At 43.6% G+C, this 22,085-nt stretch overlaps 1 protein-coding gene across 4 annotated transcripts in view; it reads right to left on the reverse strand.

The window, feature by feature from the left end:
• Window positions 1-452: 452 nt before the first annotated feature.
• Window positions 453-22,085, reverse strand: part of LOC119180943 (KICSTOR complex protein SZT2-like) — a 290,449-nt gene continuing 268,816 nt past the window's right edge. For 3 of the 4 annotated variants that reach the window (XM_075875777.1, XM_075875778.1, XM_075875776.1), the window contains 6 exons: window positions 14,786-15,321; window positions 13,374-13,461; window positions 11,426-11,578; window positions 8,727-8,930; window positions 6,389-6,457; window positions 453-5,156 (listed from right to left, as the gene is read on the reverse strand). In XM_075875777.1, the coding sequence (XP_075731892.1) occupies window positions 5,037-5,156; window positions 6,389-6,457; window positions 8,727-8,930; window positions 11,426-11,578; window positions 13,374-13,461; window positions 14,786-15,321 (1,170 nt within the window). In that variant the 3' untranslated portion in view covers window positions 453-5,036. Of the gene's footprint in view, window positions 5,157-6,388; window positions 6,458-8,726; window positions 8,931-11,425; window positions 11,579-11,625; window positions 13,237-13,331; window positions 13,462-14,785; window positions 15,322-22,085 lie in introns of those variants that run through there. The other variant, XM_075875779.1, reaches the window with a different exon arrangement.

The raw sequence follows: 22,085 nt of genomic DNA on the forward strand, positions 1-22,085 counted from the left end.
CTGACGGAGAATCACGGATTATCACAATGTAGGAAAGCAGCTGGGCTGTGCAGAAGAGCTAGACATTCAGAGAGGCACAACTACACGCTCATGGGAGGCGCAAGACAATCAGGCTAACATGAGAGGTAACAACAGGGACAAGAGATAGACTAAGAAGGCACAGGAAAGGATGGCTGTCTCAGCAGTAAAGCAAGCCTTTGCTGGTAATTACCAACAACATCACATTCTATATGAGGCGATATTCTTCTGTGTGCCTGTTCTGTAACCATTGGTTTGTTGCTAATGTCTTCATTTAATTACTGCTCATTTACAATCATGAGTGTAATAGCATGTTATCTCAGCATGCTAACCAGTAATCTCAAACATGCTAGCATTGGAGTGTTAATGACTATTGGATGTCCTGGCTGGCACTGGACAAAAGCATACAGAACTACAAGCAAGGAATCCAGTCATGACAACTGAATGAAACAGACCTTTATTAATGGCAAAAATGAACTTGGAGCAGTACAAGACTCACACTGCTTTGAACTAATGGTGACACGTTAGTCCTGTAAAACGGTGCCTTCATTGAAACTTGACTGCATGCGTACACAAGTGGAAAAATACTTTTTTACCAGCAAGGAGATAAGACGCACGCCTATCAAGTGACTGTTTCATACAAAACACTGTACATCGCATGCATATCAACAACGGGCCTTTATTCTTTAAATTTCTATAGTCTCTTTACCTCGACCGAACTTTCCTGTTGGAAATGCAGCACTGTGCAGGCCAATATCAGTAATGAAGTTAGAAGCATCAAGAATGTGAAGAGAAGGAGGAAAAACATGTACTTGGTCTTTCAATAAAATAACACATCAATGAAGTAACTAAACACTGACACTAGGCGTTTCGAAAATAAACCAGAATTGCTGCGACTGCTTAAAAATTGGATAATTAATGGGCAGCACCATTTATAAATCACGCTTTCTTCAAAGACTATTCAAGAGTGAAAAGCTTTACACATCTTAAACAAACCTCCCAGAGGACTAATATTTACAAGAGACCATCACAGTAAAAATAACTAACTACAAACGTTATTTACACTCAAATGTTCTGTACAGACAACTTTCATGTCATCTAAAACAAGAGACCCACCAGCGTAATTTGTCACACCAATGATGATCACACCTAATACGATCACACCAATGATTTCTAACACTCACATCACACATAGCAGATGGCCTTCACTTTTGTTACAACGAAACTCAGATTGCATTATCACACTACACAAGGCAGCCAATCTACACTAGGCATCTTCCTGAGTATCACAGTAGACAATCTTGCCTAAGGAAGTACACAGCACACTTCAAGTACCGCATTCCACGCTTAAACAATTTACTGATAAACCATCTCCATTTACTTGCAGTATGTACAAACTGGTTACGTTCATCTCAGACATCAGTTGGCAACAGCACACAGCAATTTAATGTATGCACTGGACCAACAAATTACATTAAAGATACCAGTAAACCAGAAAAGAACCCAAAAACTGCAATATTTGTATAAAAGCTGACAATTTACGACAGGATAAATGAGCAAGACTAAACATGTTTAAGAAACTAAGGGTATGAAATAAAGATGTCACTGTAAGCACAAAAGAAAAAAAAAAAACAGGCACAACTATCTGTAGTAGACTCTCAGTAAACATAAATCTGTTAAACGGAACTACAGCTTAAACGGAGCCATTGTCTCTGCAACGCTTGGTTTAGGGCTTATATTCGGCCCCTATGTTCACATTTCAGTAAACGAAACTCCTGTTAAATGGAACATATTTTCTTGGTCTCTTCAGGCTCCGTTTACTGAGAGCCTGCTGTACTTGACATTCGCATGATTCAGGTGTTGCTATTGCTACAACACAAAGTGACTCACTTAGAAGACTCGCTACGCCGGCGACTAATAGCAAAACTATATTCAGCAACTCCAATCAACAAAGTTCATTCAACCAGCTACTAATGATTAAGTTGAACGAAGCAAAAGAAGAGAGGCATTATGATAAGGTAAGGAAATTAAACATGCAATACTGATCAACTTTTAGGTGAGTGAGAGCTAGTCATGTGACTTTCTTTGCGAGTACACAATGGCTTCAGTTAGACTCCCTAAAGTGGCAAGACAATAGAAACTTGCCAGAAAACAACCCACACAATGCAGCTACACTCAAACCTCTCTATAACGAAAATGCATCCTACACGAAAATAAGTTCGTTATATCCAAAAATTCGTTATAAAGGTATATTCCTAACACTGTATTTGTTGCAAAAGTATTCTTCATGTATTTGTTATCACTAATATTTCGTTATATCTGGGTTCGTTATATCGAGCTTTGAGTGTACCTTGTTTTCCCCCCCTCTCTCTCCAAACATGGCACTTCTTATCACATTTAAGAGAAAATATTCCTAGAAAAAAGCTTTGGCAAGTGGGCAGAAAAAAAATAAGCGTTCAACAGATGACGGCTTGTTTTAGCACAACATAATAACACAAATCTGTTACTCCATGTGCACAAATGATGTAAGTGCAGCGTGGCTGACAACAAGAAGACTGCTCAGTCAAGGACTAAAAAAAAATTGGTATCCTTTTTCTTTTACCATTTTCATATCTCCAAGTCTGACAAGAAACATGCGGTCGCAAAGTTATGGCACGTCGGTAGTTCCTCTGGACAACAAGTTGCAATTTCTTGATGTCAAAATAGAATTTCTATTGGAACATGTGTGCTGGTGTTTCTCGCCCAGAGCGAGAAAACGACTTTTGAACTTCAACTATTCTACGACCATTCTAGGCTTGTGAAGTCTAGAATTATTGCCTACAGCCATTCTAGACTTGTGAAGAATGACACCCTCATGTCTTGTTTGCATCCTGCGCTGAAAAAATGGTGCGTTCATAAAGCAGCACTGCAGGACAGTGGGAAGACCAACCGGCTTTCAGTGTATTTTAGTGTGTTACGTCTAAGTGCCACAGTGTCTGTATTTTGCTGCATCGTGACTGTACTGCAATGCCGATCACAATGTGCTCATGCAAACAGTGAATGATGCACAAGTACTGCCAACAAACCTCTGAGAAGGTGTTCAAACCTCACTGCAACGAAAGATGCACTCGAGACAAAAATGACTTTGTTAAAACCAATTGTTAATTAGAAATATATAGTCATGTCAATGAATACAATGACAAGACTACTCGTTTATTTTGTTATAAGCAATGACAATTAAAACAGATGATTGGTTGTACAGTCTAACCCTCTTATAATGATGCCGGTTTTAACAAGATATTGGTTATGATATCTTGTTATCAATGAGAAACTGCTGCATCGTCAACTTTTGTATGTTTTCTACGACGAAATAACCCCCTGTACTATAATGCCTCAGCACGACATTATCACTCATAACAATGAATTGTGGCTGCTAGGTGTCTATGAAAAACACTAATGGAACGTGAAATCCTTGAAAAGAAAGAAGAAAACAAGAAATTGAAGCTACTGAACTCCTGCCATTAACCCCAAACATCGCCCAGCGCGCCTTCAAATTTGCAATATGCTTCACTGTACAGTGTCGCAGCATTGCGGCAAAGCTGACTTTCATAATGCGCGACGATGGGCGAGTGGCGACAGCTTCAGTAAATAATGCACTTTCGGACTTACAGTTCGAGTAAAAAACCAAGGCTTGAAAAAGACTTAGTGTCCAAAGCTTCAGATTTTGTCATACATTGGCACTATAAGCCTCGTGACGGTTCCGTGAAGGCATTCAAAATTTGAAGCATGTCCGAAAAATCGGCAGCCTTGTTTCCCTTGTCACTGTCTGTCGACATATTGCATCCGACATTGTTACAAGTGGGCTCGGCTGTGTTCGTGCTCATTATATCAAGGTTTGACCTGAATAAAAGCTTCTATAAAAAACAATTTTTTGTGGCTTGTAAATGAAAACAGTATTTTGAACTTAAAAGCAGAAACTAACCACGCAAAATACAGTTCAGTTTCGTTCACAGAACACACTATTGGTGCCAGATACGCTGATCAATAGGGCAATAGGAAGCGGGTCCATTGGTGCCTGGCTGATTTCACACAAAAAATGTTTTGTAAGTGTGCTCCTCTAGGTTGCTATTTAATGAATAAACACTTGTCACAGGAGTGTTGCAGGTGTCTGCGCAAATTCAACCGACAGCTTACCACACCGCAGCTGAACAGCACTGCAGAAGGCAACCTCTCACAAATGTCCCACTAGATGGAACAATGTTCTGTAGGCATTATTCCATAGGCCATGGTGCCAAGTAAAACCAGATCATTCTTTAGAAGAAATGCGATATGCAATAAGAGATTTGAACAAAAGTGTACCAAATACTGACTGAAGTTCCTCGATGCTGATATTCAGCACCCGAGAGGCCATTTGGCAGATAGCTACAGTTCCTACAAGCGCCCGCAAATCACTACACAAACCTTGACATGTAGGTAAACAACACATAAAATCTGAACTGCTGGAACTGCATGGCTTTTGACATGGCAACGTCAAGACGAGATAAACCATCTGTTACATGAAGAATCAGATCCACAAAGATGCTACTTACTTCGTTGTTCAACTGAGGTCCATGCTTTGTTCTGTTATAAATTAAAACACACACTTCCTTGATCTATCAAATTAATCAACTGACTGCCACACAATCACCAAGGGCAAACAGAGAGCTGGAGATGATTTGAGCTTGACAATGGTGATCGGCACAAAATTGACTTGCCCGACTAATTGGCACAAGCACCACGTTAGACAATATACACGACATGGTACAATCCATGCCTTTCATTAGGCCGAGCAGTATCTATATTTCACAAAACAACACTGCCGCAACCTACCCCAACACAACAGGGAACCAATCAGCGCCTGGGCGTCTTGACAGTCAACGCTGTCGAGGTGCGCAACTTATGCTGATTCGTCAGAGTCGCATTTCTCGCTGACCGAATCAAATGAGGTGGCCTGGAAAAGACAAAGCATTCTGGAGGACTGAGTCCTCCATGGCGTCCTGTCAAGTGAGCAGGCCAGCCCACTCGTGGAAGCAGCACGTGGTGACGAGTTCTTCGACCAGGCTGTGCAGAGTGGATGACTTTTCTTGCTCCGCGGTCTCCCGATGCACTAGGCTCAGATCCTGAAAGAGCCCGTGCATGGCAAATCCAGATGTAATCGACATCATTTTAGACAAAGTCCCTCGTAAGACAAAGGCCTTTTCCACAAAACTTCAATTACCATAATTTCTGTTGTATAATTTGCACCTTTGTATAAGGCACACCTCTACCTTTCATGACTTTCACAAAAAAAAAATGGCATATAATACGTACTCTATGTACAATATGCACCTACTTTACTCTGTCAACACAACTACACAGAATACGTTCATTGAGAAATACGTGGGCATGCACAGCATTGAACATTTGTAGTAAGCAGCAGCATAACACCTCAAATAACACTGTCCTGAGATGCAGAACACCACTATTTATTCCACTGGATTCGAAGCCACACACTCCGGCGCACTGTCAAAAGCTTTTCCGCCTCAACTGGTAGCATCGCGGGGTTGCCGTCGTCGGCCTCTGAGTAACTGCTTCAGCAGTGTTGTAAGGACTTCGGTGTACATCACTGGCGTTGTCTCTACAGCATGTGAGAGATAAGATGGAGTAGGGAGTGTGCGTATGTTGGGCCCAGTTCTCGGGGGCTGTGTGTAATTGACGGTGGAAGAATGAGAGATGAAGGTAAAAAAAAGGAGAGGTCGGACATGTTAGAGATGTGGCGCGGAAAATAAAGGATGTGCAGCGTGTGTAGTGAATGTGTGGGTCGTGAAGTACATCGTCGAGTATGACAAAGTATTATGAGGCTCGGTGGGAACACATCAACAAAGATGGCAACACAGGTACGACACTTATGTAAGCACACAAAATGTAAATAGCGACCGGAAGCATAAAGCTGTGACCACTGTGGGACTGGAATTACATCTCACATGAAAACTGATCATGATAACGAAGTGTCACTTTCGTTTTTGTGACAGGCATAGCGGGCACTCAATGTTACAATTAGGCTTATGCAAATATTAGATCACTGTATTCGAATTCACTTCAAATTTGCCAGCTTGTGTTTGCTCTCCAATAAATGCCAGTGCCACTCTTTCACTCATGCCACGCGTACCTATTTTCCTTGAATCGCTCACTGCAAAGCCCTTGGCCTCCTATGAAGCCTCAAAATTTATCAGCACTACTGGTTCGATAACGATTGTTAGGTAACACTAAAACGTGGTATGCATTATATAGTTGCATTGCCAAGCAGGTCAATATGGCCAGGTGCATACAGTGCAAGGCACAGTCAGTGACAAAGCGAAGCCATTGTACTCACAGCACGACAGAGCTGATTGTTGATCGTCAGAAGAATGAATGAGTCGGCACAGGTTGGGGACGTGACCACCTGGAGAAGAGAAAGCAATTGATCGGCTAATTATTTCACAGAGCTTATAATGTGCGAGAGCAATGTCGCATTTATAAGAGGCCACATGGCATGGCATATTGCTTCGAATGAATTTCAACTGCCAAGAGCTTTTCTTTACAAGCATAAATACACCTAAATAGAAACTACAACAGCCTTTCCTTTCCCCCCAATCATCATTAAAATATGTCCACCATGCTGGAAATTGCACATGTGACTTCATGCTCAGGAGTCACGTCACCATGGCCACTTACCCCATCCTCATTCCAATCGATAATGTCAGGTGAAAATTTGGTCAGGTGAAATGTCAGGTCAAAGCGGGGAGATCGAGCTTCCCTGTGAGAATACTGGACAGTCCTAAGAAGGTGATTCGACGAGCCTTTCGAAGTGGTTGCACGTAATAGCGAGCCTCGGTGAATTGCAGTAAAAAAATATGTGTTCTATCATGCATATATTTTCTTTGCAAGTTTAGCATATAATTTCTAGACTTGTTTGAATTGTATTCTAAGTTTGTTTGAAAAGATTGTTAAAAATTTCGAAGCATTCAAAATGAACGAATAAATGTACATCGATCCGCATGTAACCCTTGTTATGACAGTCATCAGCACTGAAATCCTTTCGGTGGCTGTGAACCCAACAACCACTTCAAAACACAGTCTAAGCAAGGGTGTGCAGTTTGAACAGGATGATTTCCTTCCTTTCTGTCAATCGTGAACAAGGGTGTCCTCATACCGGTTCGGCGCTAAGGAGAGACGCGGCTGGAGTGAGACGCTGTGCCGATGTGCTTTGCATCAGCTCCGGCCCGGTGACCAACTATCAGCAGACGAGATTTGTTTTGCACTTGCTGATAGTGGGCTCGTCTTCAGGGGGTTGCCCTGCACCTACAGAAACCACTTGTGTAGGCAAGTTTGTCTCCGTTTTAGGAGTTTCCAAGATTTTCCTATCAACCGCGCGGTAGCAAGGCTAGGCCTCTCTCTTAGGCAAAGCCTGGGTCGCGACGCCGGGCGTTCGGCTTGCGCCTGGTGACCGTGGGCCTTGTGAGGCTGGAGATGGAATACTACGTCGAAAGGGAGACTATAACGCCCGAAGATTTTGAAGCGGGAGAGTGGGCTCTAGTGCTGAAGGCACAGGACCGTTTTAAGAAGACTCTGCATGGTGACAACGCCAAGAGTAAGCCTTCCGAGACGCAGGTCGACAACGACGGCCACAAGACGCACGGAGCGGGCGAAGTAAAGTGGGGGAAAGCGCCGGTGTGAAAGAAACACGCATCGTTTCTGAAGATGCCAGCTACGGACTTCAAGTTTGTGTACAGGCCCCAGAAATGGGACTTGAGTGTATTCACAGCGAGAGAACTCGGATGTGCACTGAGAGCAGCAGCGCGTCTAACGAGTGCGATTGCCGCGGAAGAAAACATTGTGCGGGTTAATGGCATTGACGGCTTTTGAATATGAATAGTTCATTCTGCTGTAAGATAACCAAGAAAGGCCTAAAAACAACAAAAAAAAATCTTGCATGTTTTCAATCTATAGTCATTAGTCTATGTCAGAATATTCTAAATGTCACTTTTAATTAAGCACTTGTTTTTCTGTGGCGGTCATAAATAATAGGGGGTGAACTTGAGTTATCTCAGGAACAAGATGAGTTACAGGAAAACTATTTGAATATTTGAAATTAGCGGAAAAAGCTGCATAATTCTGTGCAGTTTGATCAAGATCACTGAAGAAATAAACAAAAAATGCCTAAGACCAGTCTGCCTGTTTAACTGAACACATTATTTTCACATTAATGATCATTTTTTAAAAGTTTAAAAGCTTTTTATACTGGCTTGTATGCTCTAAGCATAGCAAATTTTAAAATGCAACATATTTTACAGGTAATCACTGGCATTCTACCAAAAGTCAAGTCCTGCTACTATTCAAAGTTGTTTCCACTTTCTTTGAAGCAAAAAACACAGGCCTTGTTTCAATTAAAAAAACTATATTTGGCAAATTAGTTGGGCCATAAAAAATATGCCCAGTTTTTTATTTATAATACCTGGTATATATACCATTTGAACTCGATTCGAATTTTGCTGCAAACCTAAGATTCACTATTCTCACAGGCCTAGTAATCTCTGTTTCTTCTGCTTCGTGCAATTCTACAATTTGAACCGCTGAACAGGGCGATTTCGTTTGCAGTTGCTATTGTATTATGGTTTGTGCTCTGTTTAGGTTTGCGTCGTTACTGAGTGACTTTGTACGCAAAGACCCACCAGGTAGTGCACGTTGTTGTCGGGGCTGACGAAGAGGCAGTGGCAGTCGCCGTAGCGCTGCATAAGCACACGCAGCAGGCCCCGGTACCAGCCATAGTGAGAGGCAAGCAGAGGTCCCAGTTGCGGGTCGACCTGGTCCAGTGGCACAGTCTTCACGTAGCTCAGCAATTCAGTGAGCTCGGCAAATGTGACTGTAAGGCGTGCCTGTTGGCGAGAGACAACAAATGAAAGCATTGGTGAAAAAAAAAAAAGAAAAACAAAAAGCGAAGGTTACAGAGGCTATTGCACTTATAGCACTGCACATTTATAGGCTATTGTGAACATTCGTATGCTTCGAATATTTGAATCAATAATCCAGTGCTTGAATTTGCTTTGAATCGAATTTAAATTGCTTAAAATTTCGTATTATTCCAACATTCACTTGTAACCTACTTGTAAAAGTGAAGTACTCATATTAGTCTGCATGTAACGACCTGTAAAAATGGTTCCACTGCAATGAACTAGTGCTAATCGGTGAAAACACACCTTCAGAGGAAATCCACATTGCCACAGAGCCCCATTTGATGGTTAAATGAAAATATTACCCTCACATCGTTTCATTTTTTAGGTTTAAAGGCTCTTTATACTGACTTATACGCTTTAAGTTGTCGGGGTGCTGACACCCTCTGTAAAGATGTTAGCCCTTGTGGCGCACGTGCCTCGCCCAAAAGCCGCATTTCGGGTTACAACAACGGGGTGGTAGGTGGCGTTGATTACCACTGTCATCATCATCATGGTTGTTGTCTCTAGCGCGGGTCCTCGGCGCGTGGCACCACAGGCCTGCACGTCGGGGGCCCTCGTGATAAGTCGAGCGTTGGCGACGCCGCCTTGGGTGTGTTATTGTGTGTTTGTCATGTTTTGGATTGTATGGAAATTGTGAGTAAGGATGTCTTAGTGGGCTGATTACGATTGATGTATCATTGGGCAGACGATATCGTCGTCTAAATTAGTTAAATAAATGTATGTGTATTGTTTGGTTTGTACCGACCGTGTCGACTGCGTCCGTTCACTCCAAGAGCGTGGCATGGCGCTCGCTCGCCATTTCGAGACCCCACTAAGTATAGCAAACTTGAAAAAGTAACAAGTTTTACAGGCTGTTCATTGCATTCTACTGAAAGTAAAATCCTGCTACTATTCAAAGCTGTTTCCACTTTCTTTGATGCAAGAAAAATGGCATTAGCACGGGCCTTATTTCAATATTTTAAAAATATTGTGTAGGATAGTAAGGTCATGACAAATATACCCCCTTTTTTATATTATGCAATACAGAACAAGACTCTCAGTAAACAGAAATCTGTTAAACGGAACTACTGCTTAAACGGAAATATTGGCTCTGCAATGCTTGGTTTAAGGCTTGTATCCTGCACCCATGTTCACCTCTCAGTAAACGGAACTTCTGTTAAATGAAACATATTTTCCCGGTCCCTTCAGGTTCCGTTTACTAAGAGTGTAATATATACTACAGTCGAATACCCGCTATAACGAAATCGCTGGGGAAACCGAAAAATTTAGTTTTCATGAAAAGTTCGTTGCCACGAGCGTGAAACATAAAAACAGTGATACAGCCAGCAGAAGGAAAATTTATTGCCAGAAGTCGGTAAACTTATTTTGCCGACCTTTGCCATACAAAAGGAAAAAGTGGCCCATTGCTATGTCGTCGTCATGTGCGCCGAAGAACGAGCGAAGGGTGTCCAGCGCATCCAAAACAACCCGCTGGTTGGGTTTCTCCGCATGTGTCTCTTCTTGGTCCTCGGTGCCGTCAGCTTCGCGCACACTTTCGATAATGGCCTCGTCGGTCACTTCCTCGTACACAACTACGTCATCGGAGTGAACGAACGCATCAATGGTGAGTTAATCTGGGATGCCGATGTCGATGGCTCGAAGTTCCTCCCAGGTGTTGGTCAAGGATAGAGGCACTGCGCTGCCACCACTCTCGCCGTCATGTGCATTTTCGTCCAAATTTTCGTCTGGTGAGGCCGAAGCGCAATCCGTGCGAGATGCTTGCACGGTGATGGTGAAGCCCACATGATCATTTGCCATCGCCTGATCATTTGCCATAGCAGCATGATCATTTGCCATCGCCTGCTGCAGTGTGGCCAGGCATGTTGCCGGACACAAACCCCATCGCCGATTTAAGTAAACAAAAATGGCGGTACCCACCCTAGCGCAGCAAAAGAAGACGTTTAAAAATTTTGAGTGCGCATAACACGCATACGAGCATATTTTTGACAGTTAACCTTTGGCGGGAGGGTAAAATAAGGCCCACACCGCGGTGAAAAATTCGTTAATGTGGGATCGCTGTGCTAATGTGGGATTTGCTAATGTGGGATCGCTGTGTTAATGTGGGATTCGCTAATGTGGGATCGCTACGAGATAAATAACACATGGGCTTCTGTGAACGTTCGCCGGGGATACGGAAATAATTCGTTGCCACGGGGATTTCGTACTCGCGGGGTTTCGTTACTGCGGGTTTCGACTGTATTCGAATTTGATTAGAAATTATCCAACCGAAATCACAATTCAGTTTGAACCTACAAATCACTATTCGTACAGGCCTACACATCTGCATAGCTATGACGGACATTCTTTACAAATTGATAAATTCACAACTTGCTATTATTTCGTACTTCACGCAGTTGTGCGTCGATTAGTGCACTTACAGTGTTCTCTCGAACTGAGGTGCCGGTGTCATCGGAGTTCTTGTGACGCCACAGCAGGCACTTCCAGAGGTAGTCACGCCGGCAGTGCAGCGAGGCCTGTGCCACCACTTCGCGCAGGTGGTCGGCTACGGCTGTTGCCTGCTCGGACATTACCTGCGAGCCAATGAAATTATACTCGCAATTTACCTGTCTTTAAAGCACAATAGTAAAATACTGCGCGACATATTTCTCCCAAAAAGCAAAAAAGAAGGAACACAATTACGGAAGAGCATGGGCAGCCAAGCCTTCTATAGTGGCAAGTATGCCGTGCAGTAAAAACTAACTAGGCCAAGGAAAAAGTCCTCTTGGAGTACCAAAATGGTTATTGCGAACTTCCTGATGATCTGGTCATGGTAAAGGTGACAGTCCCAGCAGAACTCCTAGGCTTTCTCTGAACTGTACATTAGAATAAGAAGCAAAATAATGAAAAAAAAAATGCTTTTTTTTGCTACAACTGTAAAAAAAAAGGCGCATGAATAGGGGTATGCAAATACCGAATCGAATAAAAAAAAAAAGCCGAACATCAGATCAATAATAAGACGTAAGAAATTTTATCTTCATGGGCCTCAGTTTCTACGAGTTTCGTACAATATTATTTCTTCTGCATGGAATGCAGTGGCGAGCACGGTTTCTGTTCGTCTGCTCGACTTGCGGAATGAAGGGTGAAGGGGTACAATTGTGCAAATTTTTTCACTATGCAGGGTGCCCCAGCTATATTCAGCCAGAATCGAAAAATATGTCAATGCACTCAGTGACAACACGACCTAATGCATGTTGCTTACTATTGCCTGGAGTGAGTTATACTACTGTTGTCTTTTGATCAATTGCTTAACTAGGCCACTTTAATTACGTAATTTTTGAGGCAATCAAGCTGTGCGAAAATCCCGATGAAAATTTATGTCGGTTTGTAAAACATCCGATTAGACACTTTGTACGTTTAGTATATTGATTAATTACTTATTTTTTCGGCCTACTACAGACGCCCACGAAATGCAATAACATACAATTTGACATGTCTGCTCCCGTGATGACTCTAGTGCTCCCTAACAATTCGCATGCAGATGACCACAGCATTTGCCTGGTTGTGTTGTCTCAACAGGCCTGTGATGATAGTGGTGACTATGCGATAAAACAGAATAATAGATATTCGAGTCACAATTTGCACTATTCTCCAAGCTACTACTAAATTTGTATTCAGGTATTAAAACACCGTCAATAACAAAGCATAAGGGAGCTAATTGTTATTGTTAATCAGGATGAAATGGAAAAACCTTTTTCAGGTCTATCTGGGCATAAATGATTACATAGCAGGCAAGAATGAAACTAAAATGAACGATCGAGCCAAACTCACTCATGTATTGAACTTGTACGCATAGCCAGAACAGCTTGCCGAACACTTTAACTCACAGTCTCATCATTGCGAAGGATCATTTTACCCACAGGCATCAACCAATTCACAAAGTATGTCAGGCTAATAGCGAAAGAAATATAACCTTCAACTTTCATTGGTTTACTGCTGAACAAAAGAGCAAGAATAAGCGAAAGCAAGCTTTAAAAGTCTACAGTAGCTAGTAAGTTTTCTTATTTGCGAAATTTAATTTTTCTGGTCTGCATGCATTAACGTCCTCGTATCCGAAAACAAGATAAAAGATTATTTTTCAGGTCCTCTATTCGTGACAGCCGGACAAAGTAAATCGAGCGCTTACGCAAAAACTTATGACAGGCGTGGAAAGCTGAGCGAGTTGGTAAGGATTCATTGATCTTCTAGCAAACTGCGCAGCAGACGGGGCACAAAAAAAAAAGTACGTCTTGTTTAGTTCTTTTTTTTGTGTGTCCCGTCCGCTGCGCAGTTTGCTAGAATGCAAACTTGCAACAGCACACAGAGTACACGTAAAACAGTTAAAACTACCTTTTGCATGAGTGTTTCGTGGGAGCTGTAATAGCCGAGATAGGCCACTTCCTCTTCACAGATTCCTCGGAACGACGTCTTCCTCGACCTGAATGCAGAAAAAACAATTAATGAAAAATTCATCATCATCATCAGCCTGACTACGTCCTCTCCCATGTTCCGCCAGTTAACTCAGTAATGAAAAATAAAGCTGTAGTTAACTTTGTTTTGTCTATCTGTCACATCAAGTATGGTACAAATAAGCTGTTGGTTTCATAGACACACAGTCACACTATGTATACCTGTGGTAGCCTTCAAAGAAACAAGCATTAGAAGATTCTGTAACAATTACGAAGTAACTTGGCCAAAACACTGCTGTACCATCACAGCGGTGCACATACGTATGTACTCACGTAATGAACCCCCCCTTTCTTGATTCTCGAAATATATATATATTTTTTAATAAATCTGTTCATTTTATTTTGGTGTGATAGCCAGTGCCATTGATGATTGAAACAACGTTAAAACACACCATTATATCCTGAAATAACGACGCAATAAAAGTCAAAACATAGTTTAACAGCCATGCTAAAACAGTTGCAAGCAGTGCGAACGCAGATGACATTGATTGAAAATGAAGTCGAGCTTTTGGGGCATAGCGCCATCTGTCGAACCCAGAAGAAACCCCATTGCTTTTAGCACCACGCAAGCGCAGTGGCACAAAACAAAGCGAAAAACAAGGCACAACCACTCCCGCAATCACGTCGACTGCACGCCACGCACCCACCACATGCACGCGCCATTATCAGATTCTGTGTTTTTGTCGAATTCGTCGAAGTGAACTTCACTGGACAGCTGCTGAGTAGGGCACGATCGGCCGGCACGCTAGCAACACGGCTGGCTTTAAATTCAAAGTTAGTCGAGCTTGTGCTGCAGAATAGAAATCGAGTGGCTGGACGACAATACAGCGTCTATCCGTGCGCACTCGTTACTGGGGCAAACAAGAACAGCTTCAAGCTACAAAAAGGTTCGTTGCACATTTCACAGGCCAAAACAAGGACAGTTTCTCCTTGTGGGGAGCGAAGTCCTCCGATAGGTTTAGAGGCTTCATAGTCCTGCCACTGAATTGAAGACAAGCAGCATTTGAACAGCAAGTTTAATACCGTCATGTGAAATGTTTGCTGTTATAACTCCCGTGACTTTTTTTCTCCCACATAATGAACCGTCCCCCATGGCACAGTGTAAGAAAAATAATTTTTTTTTCATACACCGTATAGTGTGGTTCAGGTTTAGTGTGCATGCTCCGATTGACTGATAGTGCAAACTACAGGCAGCGAACCACGTTGGCTGCCTGTAGTTTGCGCTGTTTGTGGTTGCTTTTCGAGGACGAAATCCTAACATATCTCCAATCTCCTGCTTTATGATTCACTCACCTTGTGCCACCTGCATTGCTGCTTCCCAGTGAACTTGATGATGCCACGGAAGGAATGCTGACGGTTGCAGCCACCACCCCGGTACTGCCACCGCTCGTCAAGTCTTCTGGCGAAAGAACCAGCTGTTGGGGCAGCGTCGTCAGCGTTCGCACGCGCTCCACCGGCACAGTAGGAGGCACCACGCACGAGCTTCGCCTCGACGGCACTGCGCTAGTGGGCTGTGATGTTCCAGGCGTGCCTCCCAGTGCACGGACGGGCCGGAAGCAGCCCTCGGTGCCGTCACCAGTGCCATCGGCGTTTCCAGAGGTGCTGCTGCCGGGGGGTGCACTGGTTGAGGAGAATTTGGGAAAGAGCTCGCGCTGGCTCGTCAGGAGGATGTAGAAGCCCAGGGCGAGCAGGTTGTGTTCGACAAATGCCGGTGCCGTGTCGTGGATGGTGAGGATGCCGACGAAAAAGCTGTCCGTCTGCTGCACGTCATTGGCATCGCGGTAGCTCACTTTCCGATTGGAGATCTCGACCAGGGCATACTCGGTGTCCTGCGAGCAGCGGTATTGTACAATTTGCATGATATGAGAGATTGTTCTTGGTGTTCATGTCACTCGAGTGCACATGAGGAGTGCCATTTTCTTCACACAAAGGGGCCAAGACAATGGTGAGGATGTCGTAAGCTTCTAGCGGATTTAGCATTGCAAGATATAGCCTTGCGAAAATTGCACCACATGCTTTTCTCCGCTCATGTTTTGTACAAAATATGATTTTTTTTTAATATTTTAAAGCAAAGCCTGGAGAGGCCTTTAAGAAGGCACATGTTGCACGACACAACAATCGACACGCCAGAGGCTGGTTAGCTATACCACATGCTAATGACAGCAGGAGCAGATGGCGACCTGAAAATGCCAGGCTAGAAAATCGGGTGGCAATGCCTAATACAGCAATGTCCTAACTAACTTGCAACACACGCACTATCAGAAACATGCTTCAAATTACATCAGTAAAAAAAATGAAAATGCACTGGGCAAGTCCTGTCAAAGGTCATGACACGGCACTGTCACTTAAGTGAGCGTTCGGAGCTTGAATCACTTCTATTGCTGCAGTGCACTCTCACGTCAATAAACTGAACATACCGTATTTACTCACATAATTTGTGCACTTCTAATATTTTGCTAACTTCATGAAAAAAAAAATTATTTACTGGCATATTTTGCACTCTCACATCTGTCCGAGCCAGACCGCCGGCGCACACACAAAGAAACTTTGGACCTTTGGATGCTTTTAAAGAGCGTACAAGATGCACACCTCGCCAAACAGGTGAGCACAGTCAAAAGGGCTGCGAGTGCTAAGTTCCTTCTGTCGAGGATTTCCCCCAAACTAGGGTCCCTAGAATAATGAACCCAAACACTCAAACCTATTGACAGGTCGCCAGAACTGCTCGAGCGTTTGCTTCCCTCTATCTCCCCATCTCTACCATCATGAGAATGCACGTTTTCGGCACGGAACGAACAACTTCCTGCACCAGAGGCATGCGCAAACTGTTCCCCTCAATCTCTGCGTCTGTGCTTCGCTGCAACACACGCTTGGTTCATTTCGGAAGTTTATGTTTTTGCCATCCATCCATAGCGTTTTCACTGTTCTCTTGTGACGGGCTACAGTAATTACATGTACAGCAAAATTCAAGGTCGCTGCTATAAAATTTGCTGAAGGAAACGTGAACCAGGCCCCTGCCAAGCACTTCAGTGTGAAGTTCTTCAACATGTGATTATCGGTACGATCGGTACGGGTTAAAGCAAAAAAGTGCACGCTTGCTAATACAGTCAACTGCCGATTTTTTTCGGACCCTCTAGGGAGCGAAAAACCGCCTGAAAATTCGGGCAGTCGGAAAAAATGAATGCAAGCAACAAAAAAAACTCATTATTTTACTGATAATTTTCAATGCAAGCAAGAAAAACGCATCATTTTGCTAATATTTTTCAATGCAAGCAAAAAACGCACCATTTCATTGATATTTCTTGGATGAAGAGGGTCAAGATCGAAGTACCAGACTTCCGAAACTCTGCCAAAGCAAAGAGCCGTTAAAAAGCCATCAAGGCAGTGGGTGTTAGAGCTGCAGTGGCTTGAAACTTGTTGATCCTTGTTTGAACGGCGTTCCGCTTGCATGTGATCACATTCGCCTCGATCTGAGCAAGGGTCATGTCATCACTGTACGCCGATAACAGCGTCATCAATGCTCGCATCGATTCAGCGGTCGTATATGGCGCAGGCGTTGGTTCCTCTTTTTCGACATCGGAGCAGTCTAAATCCGTCATAACGTGACTGACTATTTCGTCGTCCATTAGCTCTGCGCAGAAGTCGAACTTGTTGTCAGGGTCAACGAACCGCTCAAAAGTTATTTCCGTGGGCATAAAAGCACCAGCAGAGCGGAGGTTGTTGATAATATCGTCCATGAGAGGGCACAAGTCAGTGACGCTGTCGCTTTCTTCAGGCAGGTCTGCTGCCTCTGTGTCAAATACAAAGCACGCATGGCGAAAGCAGTTGCGAAGCGTGTCTTGCGTTACTGCCTTCCATGCGTCCGCAAGCATTCCGACAGGAGACCGAAGGTCAACACTGCAGCCTTTCCCGTTTTCCGAGCACAGCACCATGCGGTTGAGTATACGTGAACGGTACAAAAGTTTCAGAGTACAGATAACGCCTTGGTCCATCGGTTGGAAGATCGCAGTCGTGTTGGGCGGCATGAATTCCAGCTGGATAGCCTCCAAGTTATTGATGTGACCATGAGCAGCGCAGTTGTCAACGAAGAACAGAACACGTCTGTTCTGTTGTTCAAACTTCCTGTCCAACCTGCGGACGTAACTCTCGAACAACTGCTGCGTTACCCATGCCTTTTTGATGGCTTTGTATAACACTGGCAGCATTGCCCCTTTAAAACATGTCGGGCTTTTGGACTTCCCGATTACTAACAAAGGAAGTTTCTCGCTGCCAGACATGTTGCTGCCGACAAGAACGGTCAGCCGTTCTTAGCTATGCTTACCACCACGGCATGCGTCACCAGCAAAAGCGAGTGTTCTTTCTGGCAGCAGCTTGTAAAACAAGCCAGTTTCGTCGCAGTTTAAAATGTTGTCAGCAGAGAACTGCTGCAACAAAGACTGGAGTTTTCTACTGCGGTACTGCAAAAGTCAAGTGGGGAACCCCACTTAACTTTCTGAAATCTTATTTATCACAAAGAAAGCAATCTATAGTTATAAATGACAGCCAATCCTTCCTACTAACGATAACGTCAGGTGTACCTCAGGGCAGCATATTAGGGCCCCTACTGTTTAATATTTATATAAACGACATAACAAGTGTCAGCAAATATGTGGACTTTATAATTTATGCAGATGACACTAGTATATTTTTTCATGGTAATGATTTAGGTAAGCTTGCAGACTCAGCCAACAACATTCTTAACGACATCTTCATATGGAGTACTGCAAATTATTTAATGATCAACACAAAAAATCCAAAGCTGTGGTATTCGCACCGGTTCAGAAGGCTGTCTGTCGTTGTTTGGATATATATCTAGGGCCCGAAAAAATTGAGGTTGTCAAAGAAGTTTCATCATTAGGAGTAATTTTTAACGAAAATCTTAATTGGGACGAACACAGTAATAAAGTAACTAGAAATATAGCTAGGACGTGTGGTGCTCTCTCTAAACTTTGACAGACACTTCCAGCAAACATTAAACTTTTACTCTATAATACGTTGTTTTCATCTCACATAAACTATTGTAGTCTAGTGTGGGCAGATACATCTAAAGCAAATCGGAACAAAATATTTTTACTGCAGAAAAAAGCGATTCGTCATATTGCAAACGTACCATACGACGCACATACAAGTCATTTATTCAGAGAATATAAGATTTTACCGATCGATCACATACACAGCTTCAACCTTATTATGAAATACAAACAAAGCTTGCTATCAAACAACGCTTGTTTTCTTAAACTGTGTAACCTCAGAAAAAGTACACAATCCTATTATGACATTCGGAAAAAACCTTCCAGGTTCGTTCCTTATTCGCAAACTAATCACGGTTTGAGAAGAGTTGAACACTGTATTCCAGCTTGTTTTAACATGTTTGAAAATAAAAACATCGACATCTTTAATATACATAAAAAACCCCTTAAGAACCTTCTCATCGAAAATGGCGGTGCGTAGTTTAGCTTCTTCTAGTTGTCCGGCTACAATACTATATGTAAAAGAGACACACTATAATAGTGCTCGTGTGTAACATGGCATCCTATGATGTTTGCTTTCTTTGACATTTTTTTCGTTGCTTTTTTTACGAGTAAAACATGCAACAATTCACTCGTCAGTGTTTCCCTTGTGCATCAAAATTTGTGCTTTTCGCATACCCAGTGTTGTAAACGTTGTATAATCATTTTGTAATACTTTGGTAGCCGTTTAGCAACGTGTACATTGTTTCGTAATTGACTGTACGCTGTTTTCTTTTGTTATTTGTTGTTTTTCTCTCTTTTGTGGTTTGCTTATTTTATGTAAACCTGAAACTGATGTAATTTTGATGTATTTTCTTTTTATTTCCTAATTTCATGAAGTTTTGAAAATCGACGTCAAATTGTTTTTTCATGTTTGTGCTCCGCGGATTTTCGTAATGCCAAGTGAAAAGGGGTAGGAGCCTCGTCAAGCTGCTAACATAGCAGCTTTTCGCTCTTATCCTTGCGTTTTCTTTTTCGCAACTCTGTGAAGAAAATGCACAATAAAACTGAAACTGAAACTGAAATAACTGCACTGTCGACGGCGCCGCTTTCGCCACACATCTTCTTGAACTTGAGGTCATTCCGATGCTTAAAGTTTCTCAGCGATCCATCACTGAAGTTAAAATCCGTGATGTCTATTCGAAGCGCGAGAGTTTCCGCTTTTTGTTTCAATATGCAGCCCGAGACTGGCAACCACTTGGTAATCATTAAATTAAGCCACACGATGAGAGCATCCTCAAGCTTTGGATGAACACCTTGGCTTGCATTCATCTTTTGGGCACCAGACGGTTTTTTGGCGGCTTCCAAGATCTTGTCTTTGTTCCTGAGGAAATCGGAAACTGTTTGCTTAGAAATGCCGAACTCCTTGCTCACGTCAACCTGCGATCGGCCACTCTTAACTTAATAATGGCGGCTTTCTTCTACATCGTTAACCGACGGTACTGTTTTCCGCGCTTCGATGCCATCTGCGAGGACGACGAAGGCGGAGTGGGGGCCATCGCAAACATGCGAAATTCTCACGATGTGAACAAAGGAGTTTGTTGACGAGCATCGAAGCCCCTAGGCTTAGCATTGCAGAGCACACTTCACACGATTGCACAACCACACACTAGGCTAGCCAAACACCATGTGGGCTGCGTAAACAAAACGGCGCGACGGCAGGTGACGGTGACTCGGGTACTTCGGAGGTGGCGCTGGTAAACATTCAAGATAGCCAGCGTGGCCTGACCATACCGGTGTGTGACGGTTAGTTCTAGTTCGAAGTGGTGAAATGCTTCGCGAAAGCGCTGCGTAGGAAGCCGGAGTGGCACGCACGAGCACAAGCGCTAAAGTGAAAGGAACATTATTGGCTCCAAAAAATTTCCGGGTGGACAGTTTCGATTGTCAGTGAAGCACCCCTGCACGATAAACACGGCCAGTGTTAGGAATCTCGGAGGCCGTGTGCGTTTCTCCGCTAACTATCAACGAGTCCAAGCAACAAATTCCGCCACAGTAGACCGGCGTGCTCATTTATGCGATCCTAATCGCGTGTGACGCAGTTGTGGTGGTTTCCACTGGAGGTCAGTGGTGGTTTCCGACCTTCCGTTGCGTCAAAAAGTCCGAAAAATTGGACACGGGGGGGGGGGGGGGGGGGGTCGAGCATCTGAAATTTCAGACTTCCTTATACATTGATTCTATGGGGCTCGTGGCGGTGCCGCAAAGATGCCCGAATTATCGGGCATGTCCGAAAAACCGGCAGTTGACTGTACAAGTTTCCTGCCTATGAATAAGGCCTTTTAGAGCCATAGTTACTTATGGTCTACGGCAATTCCTCGAATCTCCGGCATATCCAGTAGCGTCTCCCTTATCATACAATAGATGGCACTGTCCCATAGAGATGCATGCAAACTGTAGTTGGGTGACGATATATTAGATGGCACTGTAAGAATTCTGTATCGTCATCGCTATTTCTGATCTAGTTTCCTAGATGGCACTGTCCCATTGAAATGTGTGCAATATGGCGGATGGGTGATTGGACACTAGATGGCATTGGAGGTGCAGCAGCTCTCCAATTAGCAGCTGTGCCGGGCTGCGTCGGCGCACCCGTTATCTCTCCGTCTCCTGGATCGTTGCCGTACGTGTTGAATAATGCTTGGTGGCTCAAGAGGCTGCCGTTAGGCGCTGGCGGATCCCGAGACGGTGCATGCTAAGCATGCCACAGAGAAACAGGCTCAACGGGAAGCGGACCCCAAAATGCAAGAGCGAAAAGTGGCGGCGAAGTGCATGCGGCGCTGGGTAGGCCCGGACGCTGCTCCTCAAAGGACTCACTGCATTACAGAAAAACCTCCGGAGCTTCGCCCACCTCACCATCATCCATTCCAAGAAGGTGCTGGACTTTTTTTAATACAAGTTGCCTGCCGTTAAAGACATTTTACATTATGTGCGAACGCTTAGGTCTTCTGGTATCACCATGTCGTGGGATGTAGTTTCTACCGTTATTGTAGAGAAGAGCTTCGAGAAAATGGGGCATTCGGACACGCTCGACAGAACCAAGGACGATGCGCCTTGGGAGGGCGGTGACAGTGGCCACACCAATGATTCCCAATCAGAGCTCTCCATCAGTGATTACACAGCGCATGAATAGATCCGACTTGTTCAAGTACCTGCTAATTCTATTAAATTAACAAGCACACTTTGTTTGTGCTCCAATTAGGTTCATTAATGTATATATATCACAAATGCTTTCCAGCTTAAACACCTAGAGCAGCGTGTATGGATCGAGGAAGATTTTTCGCCCAGGGTACAGCAAATCAAAAAGAAACTCGGGGATTTTGCACGAGAAAATAAGAAACCTCAAGACAGGTATAAACTGCTATTCGATAAGCTTGTTCTAAACAAAACCATGTACTGCGTTGATTCATCGAGCAATCAGGTTCGTGCTCTACCAAAGTCTGATAGACATGATATAACGCACTGACTTAGACAACAAAGCTCGGGTAGACCTCTATCAATCTTAGTATCGAACTTCAGGAGTCTATTCCACAAACGGGACCATCTATGTGCTTTCC

Source organism: Rhipicephalus microplus, chromosome 10 (genome assembly GCF_043290135.1).
Source record: "Rhipicephalus microplus isolate Deutch F79 chromosome 10, USDA_Rmic, whole genome shotgun sequence".
Lineage (NCBI taxonomy): Eukaryota > Metazoa > Arthropoda > Arachnida > Ixodida > Ixodidae > Rhipicephalus > Rhipicephalus microplus.